This window comes from Nerophis lumbriciformis, linkage group LG32, assembly GCF_033978685.3.
Source record: "Nerophis lumbriciformis linkage group LG32, RoL_Nlum_v2.1, whole genome shotgun sequence".
Lineage (NCBI taxonomy): Eukaryota > Metazoa > Chordata > Actinopteri > Syngnathiformes > Syngnathidae > Nerophis > Nerophis lumbriciformis.
In genome coordinates, this window is record NC_084579.2 from 9,639,726 (window position 1) to 9,651,819 (window position 12,094).

The 12,094-nt window shown below is 39.7% G+C and overlaps 1 protein-coding gene and 1 long non-coding RNA gene across 2 annotated transcripts in view; one reads left to right on the forward strand and one right to left on the reverse strand.

Annotated features, from left to right (window-relative positions):
- Positions 1-99: 99 nt before the first annotated feature.
- The window catches only part of sgsm1b (small G protein signaling modulator 1b), a 37,116-nt gene continuing 25,121 nt past the window's right edge, over positions 100-12,094 (reverse strand). Inside the window, exons 11-25 of the mRNA XM_061926856.2 lie at positions 11,741-11,904; positions 11,539-11,668; positions 9,486-9,612; positions 9,359-9,423; positions 9,129-9,274; positions 8,924-9,052; positions 6,964-7,137; positions 6,788-6,856; positions 4,232-5,332; positions 4,026-4,150; positions 3,878-3,960; positions 3,616-3,725; positions 3,459-3,555; positions 3,231-3,398; positions 100-3,078 (exon numbers count right to left, since the gene is read on the reverse strand). Coding sequence (XP_061782840.1) covers positions 2,990-3,078; positions 3,231-3,398; positions 3,459-3,555; positions 3,616-3,725; positions 3,878-3,960; positions 4,026-4,150; positions 4,232-5,332; positions 6,788-6,856; positions 6,964-7,137; positions 8,924-9,052; positions 9,129-9,274; positions 9,359-9,423; positions 9,486-9,612; positions 11,539-11,668; positions 11,741-11,904 — 2,777 coding nt within the window. The 3' untranslated portion in view covers positions 100-2,989. The remainder of the gene's footprint in view (positions 3,079-3,230; positions 3,399-3,458; positions 3,556-3,615; positions 3,726-3,877; positions 3,961-4,025; positions 4,151-4,231; positions 5,333-6,787; positions 6,857-6,963; positions 7,138-8,923; positions 9,053-9,128; positions 9,275-9,358; positions 9,424-9,485; positions 9,613-11,538; positions 11,669-11,740; positions 11,905-12,094) is intronic.
- Positions 6,752-11,755, forward strand: LOC133574655 (uncharacterized). The gene is made up of 5 exons (XR_009811414.2): positions 6,752-6,879; positions 6,954-7,131; positions 9,131-9,233; positions 9,994-10,063; positions 11,560-11,755. It is a non-coding gene; the product is annotated as an uncharacterized lncRNA (long non-coding RNA).

The following is a 12,094-nucleotide window of genomic DNA, read 5'->3' on the forward strand; positions in this document are numbered from 1 at the left end:
TTTTTTAAATATGCATTTGTTCCTAGGTTAAACCTAACCTAAAAGCTCAGAACTTTATCCCCATTTTAATGCTCAACAATACAGACACAACACATCCAATGCAAAATAGAATATTTTAATTCACAATAAATTAATTCTAACCGCTTACATTTTTGAGAAGACAGGAAAAAAATAAATGTCTCCAATTAAATATGTTTAGTAACTCTCTCTTCATTATAATCAGATTAATCCCATTTATAGACATTGTATTGCATTTCATATGTGCTAGCTTTGTTTTTACAATGGATCTCACATTGTATACAGTTAATCTTCTGACAAAGAGCAGCACGACAATTCACAAACAACACTGGCCTGTTTCAGAGGAACGTCTGGGAACACTTAAAGCAGTGATAATGAAACACTGAGGGGTTGTAACTGACTGGCAAATTTTAAAATGGTTTTGGTGTTACCCATGGATCTAATTTACCCCTTCTGGATGCCTGAACCTTACCATTTATAGTATACATCTATTTGGTTAAAAGCCTGACATGACAACACTCACAGACCCAACTTAATATATCACTGAACTTTTTTAAAAATCCCAAAAATTGACCTCAAAAAGCAAGATCACATTGTCTTAGTCATCACACAAAAATCCCAGAGTTCACAGATTTGTGTTTGGTGATAAATCTAGTAATTTGCTTTGTTTGAGCACACTAAAGTGAGTCGGCGAGCACCAAAATGCAACTGCACAGAAAAAATGTTCAACACGGTTTTGTTAAGATGTAAAGGATTGGGACAGAAATGAGATGGCTTAGGAGGCATCAAGCCTAATGGTTATTGACTAACACACCAGGAATTACACAAGCCACTTGGACACACCCCAACACTAATCAATTGTCTTGGTCATTAGCAGCACCCAATTTGAATCCTAACAATTGAATGTAGCGGTGTGATTAAATGATCTGACATTTGCCGTATCCCTGAAAAAATATTTAAGGCAAAATAACATCTTGAAGCAGTTTCAATGAAAGTACATTCACGAGGTGAACAGCGCTTGGAAAATACATTTACTCGCCCTTCAATTGCATCCCACCAATTAGAAAGGAGCAACCACTTAAAACCGCTGCACTCGTGTTACTGCATTTTAGTTACAGTTGCAAGAAAAAGTATGTGAACGCATCGGGATTACTTGGATTTCTGCACAATTTGGGCATAAAATTAGTTGCGATCTTCATTTAGGTCACAACAATCTTCTTAAACTTATACTGCACTTAAAATGTTATGTTTTCCTGTTTGTTTTTTTTCAACACAATGTGTAAACATTCACTCTAGGTATGGAAAAAGTATGAACCCCTAAGCTTATTACTTCTCCAAGAGTCAATTGGAGCCAGAAGTCAACCAACCTGGAGTCCAACCAATGTGATGAGATTACAGGTGTTAGTTAAAGCTGCCCTGCCCTATAAAAACACACCAGTTTTGAGTTCGCTGTTCTTACAAAGTATATTGCCTGATGTGAACAGTTGCTTAGCAATTTCTCTGTTCTCAATTGTTGACTGATGATAACAACCAAACCTACCCCCGCCCCCCTCCACAAATAATGTAAATAATTCAATGTGATTATCTTGTGTGATGACTGTATTATGATGATGGTATATATCTGTATCATGAATCAATTTAAGTGAACCCCGACTTAAACAAGTTGAAAAACTTATTCGGGTGTTACCATTTAGTGGTCAATTGTACGGAATATGTACTTCACTGTGCAACCTACTAATAAAAGTCTCAGTCAATCAATCAATCAAAGCACAAAAGCGCTCTCTAAAAAACTATGATCAAGAATCATTGACTTACATGAAGATGTATGGAGAAAGTTCAGCAGTGTTACTACTCTCTCTCGGTGTGGTCATACTGTAAAGACGACCGCAAGAGCATGGCGCAGAATGCTCAATGAAGGGAAAAATAATTCAAAGAGTGTCAACTAAGGACCTACAAAAATCTCTGGCACATGCTAACATTTTTGTTGACCAACCAACAATAAGGAAAACATTGAACAGGAGTGGAGTTCATGGGGGGACACTACGGAGGAAGCCGCCGCTGTCAAAATATTGCTACACGTTTGAAGTTTGCAAAAGAGCAACTAGATGTTCCACAGCACTACTGTTAAAATATTCTGTGGACAAATGAAACCAATATTGAGTTGTTTGGGAGGAACACAACGCTACGAGTGGAGAAAAAAAGGCACAGTACACCAACATCAAAACCTCCCAACAGTGAAATATGGTGGAGGAGGCATCATGGTTTGGGGCTGCTTTGCTGTCTCAGGGTCTGGACGGATTGCTGTCATCGACGGAAAAATGAATTCCCAATTGAATCAAAACATATAGAAAAACTTAAAAGCACCTGTCTGCCAACTGAAGCCCAAAAGAGGATGGGCGATGCTACAGGACAATGACCCAAAGCGTTAAAGTAAATCAACAGAACTCCAGGAGTGGCCCACTCAGATTCCTGACCTCAGCCTGATTGAGGTGCTGTGGCATGACCTCAAGAGAGCATTTCACACGAGACATCAAAAGAATATTGCTGCACTGAAACACTTTTGTAAAGAGGAATGGTCAAAAAGTCCTCCAGACCGTCGTACAAGTCTGATCTGCAATTACGGTGAACGTTTGGTTGAGGTTCTTGTTGTCAAAGGAGGGTCAACCAGTTATTAAATCCAAAGGTTCACATACTTTCCCACCCTGCACTGTAAGTGTTCACATGTTCTGTTCAATAAAAAAAAATTAAGATTTTTTTGTGTGTGTGCAGTATTAGTTTAAGCAGACTGTGTTTGTCTATTGTGACTTAGATAAAGGTCAAAACACATTTAATGTCCAATTTATGCAGAAATCCAAGTGATCCCAAAGGGTTCACATAGTTTTTCTTGCAACTGTATATGTTGATCATTGTTTCATTAGCTTTTTGTGTGTGTCATTATCTTTAAAACAACCTAAACAGGCGAGTACGCTGATCACTTGTTTTCTATAAGTGTTTGCACTTTGTGGACTAAGTCTCGGGCCATCATCAGGACCTGCGGGACGTCGTGATGATCTGCCATTTCTGTGAAAGCATACAAAAAAATAATTAGGTACAACTAGGATTTGGTTGGAACTAATATCCCCATTTGAAATTCATACAATATTTTCATTAAATTTTCCATGTTTTCACCTCGACAATTTTAACAGCCAATAAGAGTAAAAAAAAAAAATCACCATTGAAGAACTTGATGATGTCCGTGAAGTCCATGTTGTTTTCCAGGATGATATCCCTGTACATCTCCACCAGCGCCAATGCGATGAAAAGCACAAAATGCTCAGAGGTTGTGTACGCCGCCGCCCAGATGGTTTCCCAAACGGAGAACACATCGTCATAGACCATTTCTGAAAGTACAAAATCCATCAGCGTCACACAAAATGCTACCCGTGTTTACATGTGGTCACCTCTTTTAAAGTCCAGTAGGAACCAGCGGTAGCAGAAGTAGAAGTGAGTGTAGTCGCCGTTTTGTTGCATCAGTTCAAACAGTTCAGAGTCCAGGATCTAGTTTAAATACAAATAATTATTAAGACCACACTTGGCAAGTATGTGCATGAGGTGTACCTGGATAAGAGAACGCATGCTGGCAAAATGTGAGTCCATGGCGCCCCCATGAGGAAAATTCAGGTTCATTCTTTTCATCAGTTCAGTGAAGCAGCTGAACGCCATCACCTCTGTGAAGCAAACACACGTTTATTTTCTGTATACAGTCTGTAAGGAAATCTACTCATGAGTAAGACGAATACATTTTCTCCAGAAAGACACTGTACTTAGAAAACCTACTGTATACTGTACAATTTCCAACAAACGCATGAAAACAACTGACCGTTGTCCAGAATAACCAGAAGGGGAGCCAGTATATCGCACATGCCCTGGACGTAACCTGTGTCCAGATGTTGCCACACGTAGCTATGAAGATAAAAAGTCAATAGATAAAAACAATTCTAGACTTGATGGGTTTCCAATGGTATCACCTGCACATGATGTTCCTCAGCTTGTCCAGGTTTTCGGGAGTGAAGTACCAATAGGTTCTGTCACACCGTCGGACATCTTTGTCGATGCGATGCAAGTTGATCAGATACATGTCCAGTATTTCTTGCTGCAGAAGAGCAAGAAAGAGAAACCAGGTTTAGGTTTAGGATTTAAGCTTAAGTACAGTGGAACAACTTAGCTTTCTTACAGAGTAGGTTTTGTGCACCAAGGATTTGTCACATTTAGACTCTCCTGCGGTCTCTACAGGTTCAGGTGCTGTAAACACATTTTCGGTGTCAGGCTCATCTTCGGAAAGTCCCAGGTCCGTGCCCTCAGGACTGGTGTTGCAAGCTGTGTCCAGATGGTGATCTAAGACGAGGTCCTCAGGTGCTGTCTTCCCTCTCCGAGCCAACGAGGCCGGAGGGGCGGCAAGGGCAGTCAAAGGCCTAATGCTAATTCCCTCCAGGTTCAAACATGTCACCCCGGCAGGGATGTCCTCCATCTCTAAGGCGGAGGGGGAATCATCCGAGTCCGGGGACGGCCGGGTGTGAGAGGACAGCGAAAGGCTCCCGCGGGATGCCAACTGGAGAGCATTGAGGACTTGCCTTACAGGTGAGTTTGAGCCTTTCTCAAATGGGATGTCTGACACTTTTCTGGCTTCACACACAGAATCCATTGCCTCAACTGAAATTGCTTTTGAATCTCCTTTTTCTAAACACTCTGGTTCAGCCCCAATTTGTGGAATTTCGTCTGGTGTTAGCAGAGAAACTGACTTACTGTCCTGATCTTTTGTATTTTGTGCTTGAAAATGTAAAGCCTGACCCATCGGAGGTGCTTGGAAATATTTGTTCTGAATCTCAGTTTCCAGCTTGATAATATTGGTGTTCCCTGGGGGAGATCTTACATCCTTGTTTGTATTTATACTTTTTACCACACCAGATTTCTCATTAGCATTTTTGGACTTCTCAGCGTCAGAGCACTCTAGGTTCTTTGTGTTTCCAGAATCCTCACCCCCGTCACTTTCAGTCTCCATCCTTTCACTCCCTAAGAAGCCGTCCTTTGCTCTTGAGTCTAGAATATTTTCGCTGTCTGGCGGTGATTCATCCACAGATTGTACGTTGAAGACTTCTGATGTGTCCATCGACTGCTGAGAAGATTCAATCACTGGCTCCGTTGAGCCTGTAGGGTCGGATCGGTTGCTGGAGCTAACAGGACCAGCAGGGATGTCCTTAATTGGACTGTTGTGCTGCTTTTGACTTTCTTCCGGTCTCGTCTCCATTGGATCGCCGGCATCGACCGATACAAACACCTAAAGAACAAGAAGTGTCAGTGACCGAAGCCAAAGTTGATTGAGTTGATGTATCATACAGGTAAAAGTCAGTAAATTAGAATATTTTGAAAAACTTGATTTATTTCATTAATTGCATTCAAAAGGTGTAACTTGTACATTATATTTATTCATTGCACACAGACTGATGCATTCAAATGTTTATTTCATTTAATTTTGATGATTTGAAGTGGCAACAAATGAAAATACAAAATTCCGTGTGTCACAAAATTAGAATATTGTGTAAGGCTAATACAAAAAAGGGATTTTTAGAAATGTTGGCCAACTGAAAAGTATGAAAATGAAAAATATGAGAATGTACAATACTCAATACTTGGTTGGAGCTCCTTTTGCCTCAATTACTGCGTTAATGCGGCGTGGCATGGAGCTGGACTGCTGCTGAGTGGTCCAAAGTCATGTTTTCTGACGAAAGCAAATTTTGGCATGGAGTCGATGAGTTTCTGGCACTGCTCAGGTGTTATGAGAGCCCAGGTTGCTCTGATAGTGGCCTTCAACTCTTCTGCGTTTTTGGGTCTGGCATTCTGCATCTTCCTTTTCACAATACCCCACAGATTTTCTATGGGGCTAAGGTCAGGGGAGTTGGCGGGCCAATTTAGAACAGAAATACCATGGTCCGTAAACCAGGCACGGGTAGATTTTGCGCTGTGTGCAGGCGCCAAGTCCTGTTGGAACTTGAAATCTCCATCTCCATAGAGCAGGTCAGCAGCAGGAAGCATGAAGTGCTCTAAAACTTGCTAGTAGACGGCTGCGTTGACCCTGGATCTCAGGAAACAGAGTGGACCGACACCAGCAGATGACATGGCACCCCAAACCATCACTGATGGTGGAAACTTTACACTAGACTTCAGGCAACGTGGATCCTGTGCCTCTCCTGTCTTCCTCCAGACTCTGGGACCTCGATTTCCAAAGGAAATGCAAAATTTGCTTTCGTCAGAAAACATGACTTTGGACCACTCAGCAGCAGTCCAGCTCCATGCCACGCCGCATTAACGCAGTAATTGAGGCAAAAGGAGCTCCAACCAAGTATTGAGTATTGTACATGCTCATATTTTTCATTTTCATACTTTTCAGTTGGCCAACATTTCTAAAAATCCCTTTTTTGTATTAGCCTTACACAATATTCTAATTTTGTGACACACGGAATTTTGGATTTTCATTTGTTGCCACTTCATATCATCAAAATTAAATTAAATAAACATTTGAATGCATCAGTCTGTGTGCAATGAATAAATATAATGTACAAGTTACACCTTTTGAATGCAATTACTGAAATAAATCAAGTTTTTCAAAATATTCTAATTTACTGGCTTTTACCTGTATAATTCAGAGTAGCATTTCAGCAATTAGACCCGATTCTGTCAGTTGATTCCTACTTTATGTGATGCTTATGAGACTTGAACTAAAGATGGACCTTACCAGTGCACTACTGCTGGAGTCGCTCTGTGACTGCACATTTTGCTGATCTGAGTTACTGCTGAGCGACGACTAAAGTGGAAAGAAGGAGAACTGTAAGTCAAGTTTGCTCGTAAAACTATAAATACTTAATTTCCTTTCTGACACTTGTTCCATAATATACTAAAAGGTTGACTTACATCTGTGCTGATGGTGGAGTCTCGCTCGACAGGCCTCCTCTCGACGCTGGCGCCTGACGAACATCTAGCGAGGGCCTCGGCGTGTTTCTCTCGCTCCCTTTGGAGCACGATGTCCTCACAACCTTGCCACTCCTTCATGTTCTGCTCGTACAAGGCGCGCATCTGCTGGTCAGTCTGAAACACATCAGTGCATACCAATTTAAACAATAATGTATTAAAAGAATACACTGACAGAAAGAAACAGTACACCTGCGAATCTAACAAGAGTTAGTCTATGTAAAGATGTAATTAATACTGTTTGTTATTATTTGGCATTCTCTTGATGAGCTTCAAGAGGTGGTCACCTGAAATGGTTTTCACTTCACAGGTGTGCTTGATGCTCATTGAGAGAATGCCAAGAGTGTGCAAAGCAGTAATCGGAGCCAAGGGTGGCTATTTTGAAGAAACTAGAATATAAAACATGTTTTCAGTTATTTCACCTTTTTTTTGTTAAGTACATAACTCCACATGTGTTCATTCATAGTTTTGATGCCTTCAGTGACAATCTACAATGTAAATAGTCATGAAAATAAAGAAAACCCATTAAATGAGAAGGTGTGTCCAAACTTTTGGCCTGTACTGTACATATATACAGTCATGGTCAAAAGTCTGCGATGAGGTGGCAACTTGTCCAGGGTGTACCCCGCCTTCCGCCCAATTGTATCTGAGATACAAAGGGAATAAGCGGTAGAAAATGGATGGATGGATGGTCAAAAGTTGACATACACTTGTAAAGAACATAATGTCATGGCTGTCTTGAGTTTCCAATCATTTCTACAACTCTTATTTTTTTTGTGATAGAGTGATTGGAGCACATACTTGTTTGTCACAAAAAACATTCATGAAGTTTGGTTCTTTTGTGAATTTATTATGGGTCTACTGAATTTATTATGGGTCTACTGAAAATTTTGCTGGGTCAAAAGTATACATACAGCAATGTTAATATTTGCTTACATGTCCCTTGGCAAGTTTTACTGCAATAAGGCACTTTTGGTAGCCATCCACAAGCTTCTGCTTGAATTTTTGACCACTCCTCTTGACAAAATTGGTGCAGCTAAATGTGTTGGTTTTCTGACATCGACTTGTTTCTTCAGCTTTGTCCACACGTTTAAGTCAGGACTTTGGGAAGGCCATTATAAAACCTTAATTCTAGCCTGATTTAGCCCTTTCTTTACCACTTTTGATGTGTGTTTGGGGTCATTGTCCTTTTGGAACACCCAACTGCGCCCAAGACCCAACCTACGGGCTGATGATTTTAGGTTGTCCTGAAGAATTTAGAGGTAATCCTCATTTTTCATTGTCCCATTTGCTCTCTGTAAAGCACCAGTTCCATTGGCAGCACAACAGTCCCAGAGCATAATACTACCACCGCCATGCTTGATGGTAGGCATGATTTGGTCACATTTTCATTAAACCCATAATATATTCATAAAAGAAAACCAAACTTCATGAATGTTTTTGTGACTAACAAGTATGTGCTCCAATCGCTCTATCACAAAAATATAAGAGTTGTAGAAATTATTGGAAACTCAAGACAGCCATGACATTATGTTCTTTACAAGTGTATGTAAACTTTTGACCACGACTGTGTATATATATATATATATATATATATATATATATATATATATATATATATATATATATATATATATATATATGTGTGTATATATGCATATGTGTGTATACAGTATATGTACGTATGTATATAGATATGTGTATATATGTACGTATGTATGTACATGTGTGTATATATATATATATATATATATATATGTATTTATATATATATACATATATGTATTTATGTTATGTAGTATACAACTATGTACTGTATAGTATTAATGTTATATAATATAAGTTACATCCACAATAATAAACATATGGTGGGCATAGTATCCATGAACTGTAGTACAAATACCTCCATCCTGCACTTTTCACTCATTGTAAACTTGTAGTGTCCCAACAGGAAGGGCCACACCTCTTTGCGTAGTGAAGGTGCCACACCGCCAAAATACACAAGCCTGTGTATCTCATGTTCCTCGTAGGCCTGAATATGAAATCCTTAGTTCAAAAATTAAATGTAGAGAGCCTCGTCTATCTCTAAGTCGTTACATGAACCTTACAGAGCTGTCGTGGAGGAACTTGGCCCAGACGTCCGCAGAGAGGCCTCCTTGGGCATCCGAAGGCACATCGGGGACGACGATAGTGGTGTTGACCAGAGCCGAGAGGTGGGTGCGAACTGTGGACAGATGGCGGCAGTACGCCAGCCCTGCAGTGGAAAGATAAGCGTGTGAAAGAGGGCTATTGTTTCACTAATTCGTTCAGGTCAACCGTTGGCCGAATAGACGCTCACATCCGTAGAAAGCCCGTGAGATGATCTGGTACTTCATGGTGTCGCAAAGAAGCTTTAGAGGAGCCCTGGTAGGGGAAACGTTAGACCGTTAGTTCTACCCTACTGTGAAAACATGACGCTCGAGTACCGTTCTTGATTGCAGCCATTAGGCAGAGAGCCGTCAGATGATCCATTCTGTGAGCAGGAGGAGCAGGATGACTTCCTGGCGGTTGGTTGCCACATGGTCATACCCTGGTCCAACAGCTCTAAAGCCACTGCACATAGTGACACACACACCGTTTTTAAAAGAACTTATTTGTTTACTTCTGCTCATAACTAGGGATGTATACTGAGTAGCAGTATTTTTTGGTACTGGTTCTTCTTTGGGTCGGTGCTTTTTTAATCCGTCGTAAATATGTCATGCACATTTTGTCACATTCATTCAAGTGCCGCTGCAAAGTATAATAAAAGACACGGCGGAACAGTCAATTGGAGTCGACCTTTAACCGCCCCACTTCCGGTTTGTGGAAGTAAACAGATTCATAGATTTACTCGTCAAAAGAATCGCAGACAGAATCAGTGTTCACTAAAAACAGAATCTTAATACGGAAAGTGGTGGAGATCGATGAAAGCACTTTTTGTGTCCTTCTCGCCAGTTCCAGGTCCTAAGTGGCGGTCAAAGTGTCCCATCTTGTCGGACTATATCACCAGCCACCTTCTGTCCAGGTGAGATGCAGGATTTATGATCTACAATAAACTTGCGATTACAACAACCAGGGGCGTCACTAGCTTTTAAGGACAGGGGGGGCTTAGCCCCCAGGAGATGCACAGGATGCGAGCGAGTAGCGCACGAGCACAAAACTTCACAAACGGCTAACAAAGACTTAGAAATTATTCATTGTTATTATTATTATTTTTTAAAAAATGCACGGGACGAAATGAAATGCTCCCCGGGACGATGGTTTTAACCATTTTTTTCTTTTTATGTATTTATTAATTTTACATTTTATATTAAATGTCTTGGTTTTTCCTCCCTCTGAAAGTCCTATGAAATAACAAGCTATAATACACCAGCTATTAATGTAACAATACAATAAAACAAATATATTTAATGATGGTTTTTTTTCATTATTTCATGTATATTACTTGATATAGATTCTACAAATGATGTGGGCATTTTTTATATGAACAAGTCCAAGGACCGCAAGCAAGGTCGCAGAGAAAATGCGGACTGGAGTTTGAGTGATGTGGGCATTTTCTATATGAACAAGTGGAATGGATTGGATACCGACACACTAAAGGGGCTCTCTACCTTACGCTATGAAATGAGGAAACTGAGTGAATAATGACAGGTTATATGATTATTTAAACTCATATTTGGGCCACTTTATAATATGTCGGCATGTATTTGTAAAAAAAAAAAAATTAAAAAATAAATAAATATAACACCAAATTATTTAGGGGGGCTTAAGAATATTTTAGGGGGGCTTGAGCCCCCCTAAAATAGGCCTAATAACGCCAATGATAACAACAGAGTTACTAATACTTGGTTAATATTAGAATCACAAATTTAAATAGAGTATTGCTTGTGCTTTTTGAATGGTTATTTATCGGATTTTATGGATGAAATACTGGAGCTCACATTGGCTCCGTTGTAAGCTGACTTTTATTTACGTTTAATATTTAAAAACTTTTTTTTTTTTGAATACATCCGTCATGTCTTTCGTATTTATTGTGGACGAAATTTAAAAAAAAGTGCAATCCCCCTTTAATTTACTTGGAATGTTAATAAAATGTTGAACTAATCCCTAGTTTATTTGTTTTTAGTGCCTATGCTTTTAAACTGTCAGGATGAAAGCAAAAATTCATTAAAAATTAGATTAAATTGTGATATTAATATAGATAGGATTTTTTTTTTTTAAATTTTGCCATAATTGCCCAGTCCTAAGATCTGATAATCAGCTTGAAATAATGACAAATAAGAAAGCAATAATAAGAAAAATAATAAAGCTAAGAAAAATTATAATAAAAATACATTTATTTACATCTTTTTTTACACCAATTACAAATAGTAAAGTTAAGAGTACCGATGAATACAGGTGTTGATAAGGGATGCCGGTATCGATAAAATCCTAACCATATACATCCCTCCTCATGACAAATTAGTACTGCACCAATAGTTGTAACCCCTGATGACTTACTGAACTCCATTTGATGCCCAGGAAAGAGGATCCGGAACACATAATCGGTGGCTTCCTCATCCTCTTTATCAGACACCGAGTCACATGACCCATGTGGGCTCCTCCTACGCAGTTTGGGGAAAACCTTTCCCTGTGCAGGAAAGACAAAAACACACTCTTGATACACAAGGTCAAATCGGAAATGTCCTGCATTTATGCTGACCTTCCCTCTCTGATTCCAGAGCGGCGGGTCCAACTGGCCGTGAGGTAGCAGGCCTGTCTCCAGGCAGGTGAGAAATTGTAGCAGGTGGCCCCCCTTAGGGAAGTGTAAAGGGGGTCTCTGGATACCGTCCTGGCTCACCAAAACCACTGTTCCGCCGCTGTTTACTAAATGGGGAGAATGCTTTCAAAGCTTAAAAAAATGCCAGCATCCCAAGAACTGCAGTAAAAATGTTATATTTCAATTTTTCTTCTCTTTATCTGTTCTTCAGAAGTAGTTCAGTACCAGTCATGATTTATACCAAAAAAATATTTAACTTTGGGTATTTTAACCCTAATATGTTAACATGACTACTAG